General features: G+C 36.3%; 1 protein-coding gene across 1 annotated transcript in view; it reads left to right on the forward strand.

Moving 5' to 3' along the window:
• Positions 1–18,255, forward strand: part of ADAMTS20 (ADAM metallopeptidase with thrombospondin type 1 motif 20) — a 116,084-nt gene that overhangs the window by 29,467 nt on the left and 68,362 nt on the right. The window contains exons 5-11 of the mRNA XM_085318544.1: positions 7,452–7,535; positions 8,249–8,373; positions 9,189–9,229; positions 9,523–9,628; positions 10,718–10,864; positions 11,438–11,579; positions 12,945–13,049. Coding sequence (XP_085174670.1) covers positions 7,452–7,535; positions 8,249–8,373; positions 9,189–9,229; positions 9,523–9,628; positions 10,718–10,864; positions 11,438–11,579; positions 12,945–13,049 — 750 coding nt within the window. The remainder of the gene's footprint in view (positions 1–7,451; positions 7,536–8,248; positions 8,374–9,188; positions 9,230–9,522; positions 9,629–10,717; positions 10,865–11,437; positions 11,580–12,944; positions 13,050–18,255) is intronic.

Raw genomic sequence — 18,255 nt, forward strand, 5'->3', positions numbered from 1 at the left:
AAAAAAACCTTCTAATTTGTCTGGTAATTCTTTCCTTCCTTAAAAGACTGGAGGTTAGTTACTGTGGTAACACCAAAGGCTCTTCAGATTTGGTTTCTCAATATATTTTGTGGCACTGTCCTTGTTTTGGGTATTGGGGACCTGCTTACTGAATTTTTTAAGAAATTTGCTATTTATATAGTTCTACTGGTATTAAATTTATTAGTRTATTCTAAGTCTATTCACAGCAAGGATTTAATCTAGCATTGCTGGGAAGAAAAATTGACATGTAACACCACCTATGGTATAACTGTCTCAGACAGCTCAGTTCCTGAACTTGGCTGACTGCCTAGTCACATGAGTGCTGGAGCTGCAGCATGGGAGGGAGCCAGCTGTGCAGTCAAGGATAGGGTTGAGAAGGCATCAGTTTAGATCATTGAACTTGCAGTGGGACTGTGCCATCATAAAATGATATTAAACAATGGTAAAATAATAATGTTATAAAATTATATTAAAAAGTGTCATTTTAATTTTCATCAAGTTAAGTTTCTAATGTGAGTTGCACATAAAAGGCTCTGACTCTCCATTGTTTTCTTCTTTTTGTAGTCTTTTGGATTCATGCAAATCAAGCTACCACTGAAGTAGCTTGAAATAGTTACTGTCATTTTAGTAACATTTTATGGCTACTGTAATTTACCAAGATGTAAAATGCAAGGCAGTGAGTAATAGGTCTGAGTGGCAAAAAATGTGCAAATGTAATGTTTCATTTCTGTGTAACACTCTGGAAAAATGTCTGGATGCATACTAGCATTTAGGAACATTTGATGTTATTGGTGCTGCCATATAGTCATAATTTTAAAAATAGGCAGTAAATTCAAATGATTTTTCAGTTAATCATATTTCTTCTGTGTGAGTGGCCTGTGAAAAGAATTTTTAAATTCAGAATTTTTTGGAAGAGTGTATTGCTTATTTGCATCCTTGTATCCAGCTACTTAAAGACTACTAATTGTGTATTTCACTCTTTCTATCCATTCTGAATGGTGCATTTCTACTAATGCTGTATTAATGTTCAATAGTTTCTATCTCACATTGGATGAAATCTACAGAGCTGGTATAAAGCCATTTTTCTTGCTTAAGCCCTATACTTTATCATTTTCCTTCTCTGTATATGTAAGCACCACAGGATAGATGATCTTGTACTCTTTAAGGCATGATTAAATATTTCTTTGAAAATGGCTATTTGATTATACAATTAATATACAAAGTTGGAAACAGTTAATCTCAAAGTATCATTTATCTAATATTCTCTGAGCTATACTTGTTGCTTTTCTTGACATATGAATGTCTATATGTATTTTTAAAAAGCTTACTTTTTTATTGTGACTGTCCTTACAGATATTGCAGCCCTAGCGTGCCTGTGTATTGAATGTACTAATGCCCTATACCACACTACATCTTGAGTTCCACAAGCTAATACAGAGATGGAAATTTTGCAGTAGATAGGCAGGTATATATTTGCCCATCTTTACACTTCACTGTTGCTAGTGCTATTTACTACTATTGTTAGCTAGTTTTTTGTTAGAGACTTCATGATTAGGCTAATAACTGTGACTTTCTCCATAGTAGTTCAGCATTCGAGGACTGCCTCTAAAGTGAAGTCTCCTTACTGTTTTAATGATTAGTAAGGATGTGGGATTAGCCAGTTGGGACTGACATGTAGGAAGTAGACATTTTGCCAAGCAACGCTCATATGTCTTTCTGAGTACCTTCTAATGGCTAGAGAAGCCTAACTATGGTTGTTCTTTGGGACTGGTCTTTTCATGAAGTTTCTTTCAGATACTGAAAGGAAGGATAAAGCAAGATGCTTTGACATCTGAGCCGTACACACTGCCATTTGATGTGATCTGATTATAGCCTTGGCCTGTATTTTCATCAAGAGACTGATGATGGTGATAACTAAGTCACCATTCACCAAGTTATTGCAATGTCAAAGGGATATCTTCACAGCTCTCTCAGTCTGCAAGCTAGTGATAAGGAAGATCCCAGGCATTCCTGTGAAAGGGTGACTCAGTCTTTAAAAGGGGCATATTCTTTCTTTCTGTCTCCATCAAAACACAATAGGGAATCATCTGGAAACTGAATTTGATTAACTCAGAGGATGGTAGATTGGAGAGAACTTTGATTACAGGAGATGACCTAAAGCTCACAGAAAAAATGATAACTCTAAGGTGTGTATTAATGCACGCTTGCATGAGGGGTCTCTACTGGTACTAAGTTCTTCTGATGAAAAAGGCAGCTCTGTACAGTAAAGACCGAAGAATGGAACAGATACAGAGTAACACCAGCAGAAATAAAAACACAGCTTTTTCTCATTCTCCCTCAGTAAATCAATAAATGTTACGACGACTTCTTTATCTCATAACTTCAGACAATTCTAGGGTCTTACAAAATATATGACAGAATCAGGATATGCCTGTGAAAGAGGTGAAGGAGAAATTTCCCAGATCCTAGATATTTCATATCCTTTCAGCACTACTGTGATAAATAAGAGATTGTTGGAGGTTGCAAAAGACATGTGAGCTAAGAAGTGATATCATGTTTCCTTCAAGGGATTTGAATGTTTTATTCCCCTGGTACCATGGTTGCACTTAGCAGACGAGGAAAAAAAAAAGAAGTCTTGTATTGCAATAGCTAGAGAAAAAGAGCTGAAGAAAATTCTATTTGATCTATCACCTGCTTATCTTCCAGTCTCCAGATGTGATTGGTTATTACCTCATTTCTTTTCTCAGTATGGCACTTTGTCACAATTCAGTCTCAGCTTGATGGCCAGTTACAGGAGCGACATCAAGAGAATCTAAATGTTGTTGTGCCTAAGCTGCTTCCTCCACCCGGCCACAGCTGTGGTAATGAGAAAACTTGACTTTAATAGAGTAATAGAATCATAGAATCAGTAAAGTTGGAAGGGACCTCTGGCGGTCATCTAGTCCAACCTCCCYGCTCAGCAGGGTGACCTAGAGCATGTTAGACAGGGTTGCATCCCGGTGGGCCTTGAATATCTCCAGAGAAGGAGACTCCACAACCTCTCTGGCCAGCCTGTGCCAGTGCTCCGTCACTCTCACAGTGAAGAAATTCCCCCTCACGGTCAGGAGGAACTTCCTGTGCTCCAGTTTCTGCCCATTGCCTCTTGTCCTGTCACATGGGACAACTGAAAAGAGTTTGTCCCCGTCCCCTTGACACCCTCCCTTCAGGTACTGGTACACATTGATAAGACCCCCCCCCCAGTCTTCTCTTCCCCAGGCTAAAGAGGCCCAGCTCTCACAGCCATTCCTCATAGGGCAGATGCTCCAGCCCTCTGATCATCTTTGTAGCCCTACACTGGACTCTCCCCAGTAGCTCCATGTCTCTCTTGTAGTGTGGAGCCCAGAACTGGACACAGTACTCGAGATGAGGCCTCCCCAGGGCTGAGTAGAGGGGCAGGATCACCTCCCTCSACCTGCTGGCAACACTCYKCYTAATGCAGCCCAGGATACCATTGGCTTTCTTGGCCACAAGGGCACATTGCTGGCTYRTGGTCAACTTGTCATCCACCAGGACTCCCAGGTCTTCCTCTGCAGAGCTGCTCTCCAGYAGGTCAGCCCCCAGCTTGTCCTGGTGCCTAGGGTTGTTTCTCCCTAGGCGCAGGACCCTGCACTTGCCCTTGTTGAACCTCAKGAGGTTCCTCTCCRCCCAGCTCTCCAGCCTGTCCTGGTCTCTCTGTATGGCAGCACAGCCCTCAGGTGTGTCAGCCACTCCTCCCAGCTTGGTATCATCCACAGACTTGCTGAGAAGGCACTCTGTCCCCTCATCTAGGTCATTGATGAATAAGTTGAACAGGATGGGCCCCAGTACTGAGCCCTGGGGGACGCCCCTAGCCACAGGCCTCTAACTAGACTCTGTGCCACTGATGACGACCCTCTGAGCTCTGCCTTTCAGCCAGTTCTCAATCCACCTCACTGTCCACTTGTCTAACCCACACTTCCTGAGCTTCTCTAGGAGGATGTTATGGGAGACAGCGTCAAAAGCCTTGCTGAAGTCAAGGTACACAATGTCCACTGCTCTCCCCTCATTTACCCAGCCAGTCATTCCATCATAGAAAGCTATCAGATTGGTTAAGCAGGATTTCCCCTTGGTGAATCCAKGCTGGCTATTCCTGATCACCTTCTTTTCCTCCATATGTCCGGAGATGATATCCGGAATGAGCTGTTCCATCACCTTTCCAGGGATGGAGGTGAGGCTGGCCTATAGTTGCCTGGGTCCTCCTTCTTGCCCTTTTTTAAGACTGGAGTGACACCGACTTTCTTCCAGTCCTCAGGCACCTCTCCAGTTCTCCATGACTTTTCAAAGATGATGGAGATCCTTGGGAATTTCATGGAAATCACACGTGATCCTTACTGATCTAGCTTCATCTTTTTTTCCTTTTTTATGTTGCTGTGCAGTCTGAATCATATTCTGTGATGTGGATGCTGTTATCAACAGTCTTAAAATTCCTTGAAAGTAATTTTCTTTTATCTTGGCTATCACCTACTACTTCTGTGAAGTCTGCATTTAGATCACTATAAAGCAAGTGGATCTGGAAATTGTAAAGGAATGGTGTATCTTGTCAAATTCCTTTCCCATTTTATCATCCTTTTTCATGAATAAGTAATTTCTTGCAATTTACTGTTCAGATAAATGAGCATTGGAAGAGGTGTCCTTAGAATACAAAAGCAGAGAGCACTTATCCCATTACTTTTTTCACTAAAAATAAGAAAGAATGTGGTATGCCAGACCTTTGATACCTCATTGCATTAATCTGTCATTCAAGTCTCAGCTGATTATTTTAGCCTACACAATTCCCTAGGTAAATCTTCAAGATTGCTTTGTGGTTTTCAATTACTCTGGATTTTTTCTTTATACATGGCACTCATCCAGCCTGTAGAAAATACCCTATATCACTGGTAGGAACATCTCATTAGCAGTRGAGGGTTTTGATCTTTGATCTTTCTAAAGCAGTGGTAGTAATAACTAAATATTTGGACGTCATGACGTGCCCACAAGACACAGGATCCATACTTTGACTCAAACACAAGGTTAATGAGAGCAGTGTTAGCTTTTACGTTTAGCAGGATCTTACCTGTCTCCGATATGAGAGAGAGTATGCTTCAGATCCTGTCAAGAACTACTGGCCTCAGGCATCTAAATGACGTGATTTCAGACTTCACCTGTGCTCCAGACAGAGATAGCCAGTAGATAACTCGGTGCATCTACTCAGCAGATGTTGCATGGATATGATGTTGAAGGTCCTGTAGCAGATTTTCTCCTGCACATCCTGAAGGAGAGATGCTTTTCAGGTGTGCAATGAGGTATTCTCTCTCACATTTATTCAACCTGATGATCCATTTCTTCTGAGATACGAGCAACTTACTTCAGTCCCTCACACTCACACATCTGCTTTTGAAGAATTTACTCAAACATTTTAAGTGTGCATTGTGTCAAAAGGCAGGGAGGAGGCCACCTGACCAAGCTTTGTGTTTGTAGGTTTGTATCTTTTATATTTATAGATTTTTTTAATAGATGGCCTCAACTGACAGCACTCCGACAACAATAACAGATTTTTCAAGGACCTATTATTAGGAAATTAATTATTAGGAATGTTCGGGAAAGTCCATCAGCTAAAGCAATAATAATAAATGAGAACAAAAAATGCTAAGTTTAAATCCTAAGAAAGCTCCAGCATGGACTCCTTACCCAGCTTCTTTTGGTCACTCAGGGCCAGAACTCAGTCTTTCCCTCATATGCTATGATACTAGAGGTCTTTAAGAAACTGAGGGAAATTTCTACACTGAAGATTGTAATAATCCCAGTTTAGAAACTTGTGGTATTATTTTGTGCTACCTGAATTTAGTCAACCTCTCAAGAAGTCTTCAATCCCTTGGCCTGTTTTACCTGATACATACTGTTGTAGAACTGGACAGATCATGTATCTGTTCATTGACTGTGTCCAGTGTTACTATCTCGGATGAGCTAGCTGCATTCTGTCTACCCGACAGCCAGTGAAATGCAGCTGTTCCTTGAATTTCAGAACATTCTGTTCCAAAACAAGAATTCTTAGCTAGACTGATTTACAAAGTTAATTGGAAGGTTTACTGTATTTCAATAGCAATGCTTGTTTCAGTAATRTAGTCTAGGCACAAAACAGTATGGTTTGTTATCTGCTCGATAAAGATCTTTTTGTTAACATTATCTGCAAGTCATCCTCTTATATAAGTTTATGGCATAACATATTATCTGRCTGCATTCTAAGTAGCTGTTATATCAGCTTGAGTGGTAGGAGAGTCAGTCCTCAGAATAAGCTTCTTCTTGCAGAGTGCATGGGATGCGTACACAGCAAGGCAGTGGTTTGACAAACAGTTTGAGCTTGCTCAAATGTAGGTTACCTCCGAGAGAAGTCTGTTCTTCAGCATCTTTCCCTTTGCCAGCACTTGTGCCTGAGTGGCTGCATCATGAGTGAGATCATGTTGATCAGCATCAATGTGATTTTAAAAAAAAAGCTTTTCAGCTGAATCAGTTCCTTCATCCTGTTCCTTTTGTAGCCCTGCAGACCGTAAGATTAGCACGAGCCTGTATGGGCATGACATCTGAAGCTGCCATTATGGAAAGTGAATAAACTTTTTAACTGCCTTTATGAAGCATAACTTTCAAAATGGTTCTGCTTTGGTCTGTGGATTTGACTCATGATTTTTTCTGCCTGGCAGTAAGATTTATATAAAAATGTCTGTTTGATATATAAATACGAGTTTTACAAGTGAGGAAATAAACCTTTGTACAATGTGTCAGGTAGGTTTTCAACACAGGTTTAGAACTCAGTCCGGCTTCCCTTAAAATATAAGACGAAACTTCCATTAGTTCATAGTTGTTTTCTGACACTAATATGTTGAGTCTTGATTCTACAGATCATCCACATGAAACAGCTTATGTCCAGACTGTCTGTGGTAGTCCCACTGACATTAGTCTTGTTGTCTTGGTTATTTTATGAATAAACTATATTGTTTACAGTGTATAATGCATATACTTACTGCATTAAGCTTATCAACATGGTGTCTAAGTGTTTGGAAATGAATATAAAATTATACCTCTGAATTTTAAAAAGACTGCATTTTTTGCATTTAGGAAGCTATCACAGAATAGCAAGTTTTCTTACGGAGAGTGGATTTTAATAACATCATTTGCACATTTTCTGACCTTTGTGCATGCAGTACATGTGAGCTGTTTTGAGGCACCATCTTATTTTAGAACTTGGCAACTTCTTTGGATTTATCACCATACTATTGGGTAGAAAGGTGCAGATGAATGCATGAGGCATCTGTTGTATAGCAGCTTGTTTATATGTCAAAATGAAATAAGGCTTGTCAGATTAATTTAATATTCTAATCCTCTGGCTTTTTTCTCTTTAGGTTGCAGCAATCTATAAAGATTCAAGTATTGGAAATCTTATAAATATAGTTATTGTAAAGTTAATTGTAATTCACAATGAACAGGTAGGAAAAATAAATATTAAGATTACTTCTTATGTGTAAATTTTCATTGTAATTCAAAAAACCTAAAATACTTTATTTTTAAATAAATTCTTTTCTTTGACCGTATATATATATATATATATATATATATATATGTTTAAAAAGAATAAATGTGGTGGTAGCACAATGCAGATTTAATTAATGTGTACAGAGGTTAACTGCAGATCCTTTATTTAATGGATATATTTCCCCATTTCTCTGTTAGGACCTGTTGTTGACCTGAATGGGCTTAAAGCTTGTACATAACTCTCTAAAGTAGGATTATACTCATGCAAATGTGACAGGGAAATAGTGACTTTTAATAGAGAGTTTTGATGAAGTTTTCAGCCAAAGCAGCTGTAATTATTAAGATTGTAACAAGTATACATTTTTCAAATACTTGTTTTTTTTTATTTATCCTAAATGTCTTACCACCCTATTTTTCTGTATCTAACACATGATGCATGCTTATATATATTGATTAAAAATAATGATTCTGATGACCAGTGACTTTTAACTTAATTAAGATCCTGATACTACAAACAAATCTGCATGAGTGAACTCTTGGGTAGAGTCTAACTTCCTTTGCACTCACACTGATCATTTTGCAGATCTGGGGCAAAAATGATAAAATAACAAGTGCAAGTGCATAAATATTACAACCCTTTTTTGTTTCTTGGCCATTTCTTGCTTAGGAAGGACCAGCTATCACTTTTAATGCAGCTACCACTCTTCGTAATTTTTGCTTATGGCAGCAAGCACAAAACATTTTGGATGATGCTCACCCTTCTCATCATGATACTGCTGTTCTTATCACTAGGTACAGTATTTGAAATAGCCAGAATTGTTCAGTGACGTGAGACAATTGATTCAGTTTCCTATTGACATCATTATGTTTAACCATTCCACTGATACTATTCATATAATAAAAAAGGAAAAATAAAAGAAAAATAAAGAATATCTTACACTCCCCCCAAACCACAGATTACCAGTGCATGAGTAGTAACTCTGATAATACCATGTTGGTAGCTAACCATTTGATCAAGCTTTCATTCATGATAATGAAAATTAAATTGCTAAAAGGCAAGTGAAGTTATTGTCTACATAGCAGCAACATGGTATTGTACTGAACATAATGGATTCTTGCAGTCTGCTTTCCTCAGGGGAGGTTCTGATTTTCAGTCACTGAAATACATACTCTCTCTTGCTGCTCTTATTTTTTTTTTCCTGGTGTTCAAATCAGATGTTCGCCAGCACTTAAAATGGTTTGACGTTTATCCTGAATTTTACATCATTATTTTAGCAGATGGATGCCTACATAAGGTAGTTCCAACTGTACTGAAATTGTACATTTTTCAGCAGCATTCTGTATTTGATCTATTTTTTGAGCATTGTGGGGAAACAGTATAGTGTTTGAGTTGTTACTCTTTGCAAACTAGACAAGAATACTGTGAGTTTAATCTAGTGAATTTAAATTACTTCTTTCACAAGAATGTTAATGCTTTGAATGGACTGTAAGAGTAAAAATTGAGGATCAGATTCTCAATTGCTGTAACTAATGTAGCAACACTGAAATAATTTTAATATGTTATTTTTACTTGACATATTATTTTAAAATAAATCTTTTCCTTCAAGGGAAGATATCTGCAGAGCTAGAGAGAAGTGTGATACTCTTGGTGAGTTACTCTTTTTTAATCAATATGATTTTACTTATAAAACTTSTAAGAGAATTTCATTGTAGTTGGGCAAAAACCAGAAAGTAGATGCAAAAAAGTGAGATGGACAAAAAAATGAACTTTGCCATGCTTTTCTGTCCTGACATGTAGTTTTATGGCAGGTGATTGTTGGTTTGGCTGCATAGTTTAGGCATGACTTTTAACACATATGCCATAGTGTTCATTTATGGAGTCACTCCTTCTACATGAAACCTTGTTCTATTAAGCTTTTATATAAAAGTTCAATTTTGCAGGTTTAGCAGAGCTAGGTACAATGTGTGATCCACTACGCAGCTGTTCTATAAGTGAAGAAAATGGATTAAGTGCTGCTTTTACTATAGCACATGAACTTGGACATGTGTAAGTACCTATTTGCCAACAGGTAAATGTTTTGGTTTTCTTTTGAATATGATCAATTTCCAGTAATACGCTCTTTGCTTCTAAGAGGGAGCAGTCTGCTGTGTCCTTCTAGAAGAGTCGTTACTTTTAYCCCTTGCATTGAGCAAGTTCTGCCCACCATCTAGAGATAAAGAAGCCATGGATCCATATAGCTTACCCAGTTGCTCACCTGAACTATGGGAGATACTGGCCATAGAACTGTATTCCATCCTTCCATCGTATGAACTAGTTGGAAGACCGGGAAGGTATCGCAGATGTGCAGCATAGTCTCATCAGATCCAATTTCATTCTATACCTAATAGGAATTTAAYTTTAAGAAAAGACAGTGGTTGATATAACACAGAAATATTCTTCCTTCTATTTGATGCTTTCAGTATACAATAGAATAACACAAAGAGAAATATTTTACATAGAAAAATAAGAGGCTATGACAGCATTTTATTTTATGGTGCATACCTCATCAGAGGTGCCAGAAAGGTGCTATGTTGTAGCTCCATGAGGCATGCCACAGCATAGATGATGATGGCGTTACAGAGCTTAGTAGCTAGTTTGTTGATTTTTCTGTGCCTGGAAGTTCATTTCAATACATGCCATTAGTCATAGTACTTAAACTGAGATACAAAATATGGCAATATGTCAATTATATAAATAAGATGTTGATATACTCAGTGTGGTTTGTTATTGAAAAGTTGGAGCTGAGATGTGAATAATTGATTAATATGTTATGGACAGTCTAGTGTGCAGTTCAGTAGATGAGATGCTTATCTAAAGTGGCTTATCACCAAAAGACTAGAATTTTCCTGGCAAGTTGAATTATTTAATTGGAAAATTCTTACTTTGCCTAGCATTCTATGGATTATATGGAGAATTTTGGATCAGGGTGGAATTTTTGTAAGGCATTTCTAAGGTATTTCATGCCATAATGTCAGATAATTATGATTTGTAAGGCATTTTCAAATTCAAAACTTGGGCATTTATTGCTACAACAAAAAGGAGTTTAAATTAACTATTACTGAACTTGTTTTGGAGTTTGTTTATTTTGCCTTTTAGATTTAATGTGCCTCATGATGACAGTTTTAAATGTAAAGAAGCTGGAATTAAACATCAATACCATGTGATGGCTCCAACTTTAAATTACCATACGAGTCCATGGACCTGGTCAAAATGCAGTCAAAAATATATCACTGAATTTCTTGAGTAAGTATCAGTATAATGTCTTTCTGAAAAGTATTTTAGAAGTATTGCTTAAATATCTCGTTTTCTGTTGTTATTATCTTTAACCATTGATTTGTAGGGCTTCAGTCTTCCAGAAACATAAGCACGTTTAACTCATTGGATAACGAGTACTTCCATGATTTCAGTACGCACAGTTACACTCAATATGTAAAGCTAAGGACATATATTTTTTTTAATATTGTGGCCTTGAGTATTGAAGAACTCTTCACTCTGATATTAGTAGGGCAAAATAGATATCTTCAGCAAAGCCTTTTGGAAGCATTGTGAATGAAGAATTCTGGTTAAAAGAAACAATTTGCAGAAGAGGTATAGAAAGAATGCTGAAAAAACGTATTTGGAGGRAAAAACAATGGCCTAGTTTATTTATTTTTTACTTAATTAAAAACTTCTTATGGGAAGGAATTAAGACATAATGTTCATGCAAACCCATAACTAACTTCATTGAGACATGCATGTGAAAATGTTTTGTGATTTGGCCCCCAGTGAATCAATTAGGAGTGATTAATTCACATTTTGTTCCTGTTTTTACAATAGTACTGGTTATGGTGAATGTCTCCTAGACAAACCGAGTGGAAGAATATATGATCTTTCTTCTCAGCTACCTGGATCAATGTATGATGTCAATAAGCAGTGTGAACTTATGTTTGGTCTTGGGTCACAAGTATGCCCTTATCTGGTAGGTGAACAAGGCACAAAGTYATGCTTAATAGGTACTAAACAATTGCTGAAAGGTAGGCTTTGTAATGAAATCTGAGGAAATCCATTTTTAGGAATAATTTTATCCTAGTGTATGTCAAAGTTCAGATTCCATCCTGCTGAAGAGGAAAAACTTCAATGGAAGACTTACAGCTCCATATACTAGAAATACATAAAATTAACTTTTTAGTTAATTTTGTAGGAGGATGAATTAACTTTGATTTACACATCTGTAAATATGGTTATGATTCCTTTAAAAATCTGTAACTGTATAAATTAAGGCTTCCTGCATCAGCAGAAAAGAAATCATTACTGTTTCGGTAGTTTTTACAATTGTTAATTTTAACATTACAACTACAATGTAAGATTGCAGCTCGTTTTTACTTGCTTTCTTAAGAGTGCTTTTCTACAAGTTATGACTTCAAAATCAATATATTAATTCCAATATTTGGTGTAAATATTTGCTCCAAAGTATAGATTATTTCTACTTTGTCAAAAGAGTTAGAACATATTTCTCATCCCTGTTAGAATGTATGTTTTGTATATTTAAACAACCCAAACTTTCTTTCAAGTGAAATTAGGATCTGGAAAGAAAACTGTGTACAGAATGGTGTAAATTAAACAATCGAAAACTGAATGGGGCCTGTATGTCAATACTATAAAAAATACAATATCATGACTTCATTCATTACTAACAAGATGTCACACAGATTTTGGACCTACTTGTAGAACAATCATTGCATGGCTTGTTGGAGCTGTTTAGAGGAGGGAGTTTATGATCAGACTCAGAGTTAAATGAGCTGAGGCGAAGTTCTGTTTAGGAGGAGTCAGGATTTATGGGAATAATATAAAAAGTATAGCAGGTTCTAAAATTTGAAGATGTTGTACTGAGCACTACTTTATAATATTTGTAATACATAAGGGTTGATTTGTCCATTAAGATTTTTTTCTAACAATTTGAAAAGGAATCTTTCATTTAGTTCTTTAGGCAGCCTATTTTTAAAAAATAATTCTAGTTAGTACCTTTATCTGAGGATTGCATTCAAATTTTGCACTACATAATAACAACTGTAATCCCTTATTTGCTTTTTTATTATCCACTTTTATTGTCTAAGCTATCTACTAAGTTAGGAAATGAAGTTTTCTACTATTTTTAATCAGATTAGTTTCAAAATACTCCTCTTTACTGTCTGCCCTTACACAAAATCCCTTTTTCTGTTTTTATATAGTTCTACCTGTGAAAAACAGTAGCAAAAATTATAACCAAAAGTGTGAGGAAAAACAATACAAATATCCCAATCATTGCCTGAAACAGTATTACAAGTACAGTTGTTTTTTTTTTCAGAAACAATGCAAACGCTTATGGTGCACAAGCACAGAAGGAATTCACAAGGGTTGTCGAACTCAGCACATGCCTTTGGCTGATGGAACGGTTTGTGGTGTGGGAATGGTAAGCCTTTGTTTCTCAGTGCTTGCATATGACAAAGTCACTGATGTAGATAAGAAAGATCAGTGCTTGCTGTGTGGCAATCCTGCACTTCTAGTGTAGTGATCGTGTGAGCCTGAGTCTAGTTGCAAAGTTTCTTTTTCTCATATGATGTTGTGACATAAGTAACATAAGTTGTCCATTCAGAATAGCGATAAAATTTTACAGATGCTGCACAAATAAAGACAGGTAGATCTCAGGGGAAAGCTGCTATCTCCCTTTTGTTGTTTGAAATTCGTAAGTATTTTTTTCCCATCAGTAATGCTCCAGAGATAGGTTTACTGGAGATAAGACACCTGAAAGCTTATTTCCCCCAATTTGTCGTATTGAGGCTGTTCCACTGAACTAGAACTAATTAAGTAGAAGTGTACTCCTGTAGCTAAGGCACTCATTTGGGAAGAGGGAGTCTTTCAGTTAGATTCCTTTCTTAAATAGACATGTGTGTATTGCAGCTGTTTCGTACAAAATATGTAAGTATACAGTGATACATCTTCATTTATTCCAGTACATGTTTTGATCACATATAACTCACACTCATATTCTGTCTTATGTGTTCTTAACATAATTCAAGATACTTGGATCTGTTCGATGCTAAAAATTGGGAGCTCTCTTCTCGCTTACGTGCTAGTATGTAGGACTCTACCTGGCTGTGCGAGGTATGAGTTGAATCCTTTCAGACAAAAAACAAAATAAGAGCTAGGTTTCCTACATCCTTCTCATTAGATTGTTTGATAAAGAGTATTTGGGTGAGGAGATGGCATCTCACTATTTCCTCATTTGGCAGTTTTTTGAATTCAGACCTTGATCTCTGTCTGTTGAGGACTGGGTCCTCTGCCTGGGTCTTGATTATCTAGCTTGCAGATACAGTCAAGGCACTTACAGAACCTTGAAAGAAACAGAAGTATTTGTAGATATTAGTTGAGTCCAGTGTTAACAGTGAGGATTTGAAGGTTGTAGTTTTGAATTTGCACTTAGTTTGGGAAGTGAACAGAAATCAAGTGCTTGGGTTCTTTGCAGGTCTGGTCTCTGGCTTCACTGTGTCTCAGTTCACCACTAGAAAACAGAAATAATTTCTTACCTGTCGGAGGGTTGTGCAAATAAATATTTCAGAGATTCTGACATGCTCGGATATGACAGTGGTCATCTTAGGTATGATTGGTTTATTATGTTGAGCTGCTTTGAATAGGAATGTGGTTRGGCAGCTTCAGGGGCCACAGGAACAAAATTAATTTTTATCTATTTGCATAATTCAATAGTTAATTAAATGAGACAACTAAATGAGAATTAAATTATTTGGTATGATTTCTATATATAATAGATTACTACGTTTAACGCCATTAACACTAAATTTCTCCCAATAATTTTTAATATTTACAGATTGCTTTTTTCTTTTTCTGTATTTCATAAAGCATAAATAGTGAGGAATTTGAAAATCCTGTTTTTACTGGATAAAAGTTGAGTAATTATATTGTGTCTCATAAAAATGATTTCTTTCTGTCTTGCAAAATTAGCAAAAGTTATTCTGAAGACTGCAATGGAAACTTCACTTGATTGAGTCCTGTGTGTGGAGTTGATGATATAACATTTAACCAATTTTTCAGAGTCAGACACTGAAAAGAAAGGAATTCATCATTTATGTTGAACTTCACGCCTAACCTTTCGTTTTAATTGACTTTGCTCAAATTTGACAACATCTTAGCACTTCCTTTACATAAGGATACAAAAACCTACTTTATGTAATTACTGCAGTGGAACCAAATAGTTTTCTCTAGGAAATGAAGAGATAATTACAGTCATTACCTCTGAAAGAGGTAAGAAAGAACAGCAATTATTCTGACAAATTGTCATCTTTTCCTATGTAAGGGACAGTTCCTGTCAAACTCAATAAGCATGTTTCTTTTGATTTTAATGGGAATAAGACATAGAGACTAGTTTTTATGAGCAATATTTGCCAGCATGCTAAATACTTGCATTTAGTATTTGCAGCCTTTTTGCTGTGGTAAATACTGAGAAGATCCGTATCTTAAGACATTTGTAATTTTAGCATAAGCATTTTAAGCTTAGATTTACAGTGAATTGTATTTCCCTGTGATGTTTTGTTTTTCTGCAGATCATGTGTCTGGTTAGTGGTTTTTGCTCTATGATGATGTAATAGGCGTTGTRACTGTCCTTCCACAAAATACATGAAGAAATAAATTTAATAATTTAAAAAACTCAAGTGGATGAACAAGCTGCTTTTTCAGTCTGAATACRAACTCTTTGTAATAGAATTATATCTGATACAGCCCATGGTGCACACATCTGTAGAGCTCAGTGACTTGTAAATATATATGTCATAGGTACAGGTAACATTTTCCTATAACAAAAAAGAGAAAATGCAGCCTAAGTTAATTTAATGCCTTAGTAGAGAATAAAGAAAATACTTGTCTGGGAGATTTGAACATTTCTCTGATCAATTCCTAAAATAGAAAACCACTTCACTTTCATTACAATTTACTATCTATATCTTTATCTGATGAAACTGTACTTTGTTCACCCTAGAGTTGTATACAAAAATACATTTTATTTGCGTGTTGGGCTTCTGCCAAAGTCTCTGAAATTTTTTCTCTCCTATTCCTCTTTTTCAGTGCTCAGGTCTGACAGTGGCCCAGATACAGTAATTCTGCTGTCTCTGAGAACACTTTCTCACTCCATTGATATTCACACTGTGTCTCATCACTTCAGGTGGTTTTTATATTTGCTTTCTGAGGTTCACAAAGTCTGAGCATCTGCCAGCTCTTGTACCATCACACAGACCTTCTCTGAAGCCAAGGGTGCAGCTTTTAGAGTCTTTGGTCTAATTAGTACTTCAGAGATAAAATAATAGTAAATATATGTGGGAGCAATTACTAGTTTTACAGTGGTGAATTTTTACATACTATAGGACTACATTTGTCATTTCTTGAAAACATTTCTGATGGTTCTTTGTGAGAGAAATTTTTAAATCCAGAGATACATACTACTCGATTGTCTTCATAAAGACAGTTACATGATTTAATTGTAGTATGAAGTTTTTGGACAAAAATTATTTTTGTCAGGAAGAACAACAATGTGGGAAAATATTAAATGGTTAGTGCTTTTCCACCTCTTGTCTCTATAATCAAAGTTAGCATATATCTTCAGAGTTAAGGGACGATGCCACATGGTTAGTCTGGCTCATTTGTTGCCACATGAATTTAGTCTTTAGTGTTGTCATGTTTCTTGTAATTCTATAAACTATATAAACAAAAAGCATACTAAATCATAGTAAGGAAAATATTTACATGCTGCAGTGAGGATTTGGATGTCAGAGAAGGCCCCTATAGGTTACTTACAGAAGAGTGTTATTTTCCTTTAGGATAGATACTGGAACGTTTATATTGGCCCAATTTCCTACTTGTAACCTTCATAGGTCTAGTTTCTGTCACGTTCCAGGTGGTAGCTAATTTGAAAGATGTTTAGGAAATGTGAACAGTTAGAATAGATCTTTTCCCTCTTCTTACTATTGTATTGTTGTGTTAGACTATGCGGAAATTCCTTATGCTTTGAAATTCCTGCAGACCAACAGGCTGTCAATATTACCTGTTTAGATTATGATTTCATCTGCTTTCTTTTCTTTCATTATCTGTTTCTTTTATTTTTTGGGAGACCAATCCATTGAAGAATTTCTGTAGCAAGGAATTTGTTTGCATTTGTAGTTTGGGATAGTACAAAAGTTCTCTCCTCACCTTGAGGATAAGAAATTTTGTTCTTTTTCTTCTCTTTTTTTGCTTCNAAAAAAAAAGATTTGGGAGTTATTTGGGAGTTATTCAGTTCTTGGCCTGCTGGATACCTTTGTTCAGATAAAATAATTCAAAATCATGTTAGAATTTTCTCTCTAGATTCACTAGATTTGTTCATAAGTCTAAAGCTGTAGGTGAATTTTCACAGTGGCTTTCATCTCATCCACAGAAAATATTTGATGTCATTTTGTGGAGGACCAAATTAAAAAAAAAAAAGGAGTAAACTCTTTTTGTGGTGTAAGAGAAATATCTATAGTTTTTTGTATAACAAAATTGGAAATATATAGGTTCATGTTACATATATTCACCTTCAGCTAATTTGCAGCTCACAGACGTGTCTTCTGTGTAATGAAGTGATACTATGTTTAGCAGTGTACTTCACATGATATTCCAGTAATAGTAATTCATCTGACAGAGGTGGCAATGCACATCATCTGAGCCAAAAAAAGAAGTTCCAAATCAAGCATGGTTGGTGAAATCATCAATATTCCAGGAACAGTGTTCTCTTACAATAGGCCTTTTTGCCGTGAAAATAAAAAATAACAGTAAAATTACCAGGTACACAATTGTCTTTTTTTTTTTTTTTTTTTTTTTTTTTATTTTTTTTTTTTTTTTTTTTTTTTTTTTTTTTTTTTTTTTTTTTTTTTTGAGATACTCGGAAGGATTACAAATTGATCTTTCTTGGATTCCTGGGCAGAATACAAATATGCCCCTATTCCTCTCATACCTCAGAATTTAGAAGGCATAGATTAGGAGACAGGTGTTTGATTCTAACTCAGACTCTTCCATGTCCTGGAGCCAGTAAAGCTGGTTTGGCAATCTCCATTCTCATGGAGAACTCCTCATCCAGAGGACTCTTCTTACTTGCTGTCCCAGTATTCCACAGAATGATAGTTTGCTGCTTAAACACCACTTGAAAAAACATGCCAGAGAAATCTGGAAAATCTATTTAGTAGCAAAAAAGAAATACACGTGATACAAATATCAATCTTGATTGCAAAGCATGTGCCAGTGTGTGCATGTACGTGCGCGTGTGTGTGTATGTGAGAGAGAGAGAGACGTTAGTTACTTCTATTCACTGTAGATATAAATGGTATATTGAGCTAGTGTTTCTGAAAATATCCAGAGTAGCTCCTAAGTGAATTAAGATTTTATCCTGGTCCATTTATAGCCACATAAGGCGAGAGATACAGGAACATTTGCATGTTGATGCAGACCAAGAAAGAAGATTGCTTTGATCAGTAAAGGAAGTACCAATCTCTGGTTTTGAGGTGTTTGTTGTTCTCTGGTTGTAGGTTACCCCATGTATTGATTTCTTTTAAAATYGTTGCATTGCTTGACTACCTCATGAATGAAATACATGTAGACAG

The sequence above is a fragment of the Rhea americana genome, unplaced genomic scaffold (assembly GCF_003343005.1).
Source record: "Rhea americana isolate MKP2758 unplaced genomic scaffold, rheAme1 scaffold_54, whole genome shotgun sequence".
Taxonomy (NCBI): Eukaryota; Metazoa; Chordata; class Aves; order Rheiformes; family Rheidae; genus Rhea; species Rhea americana.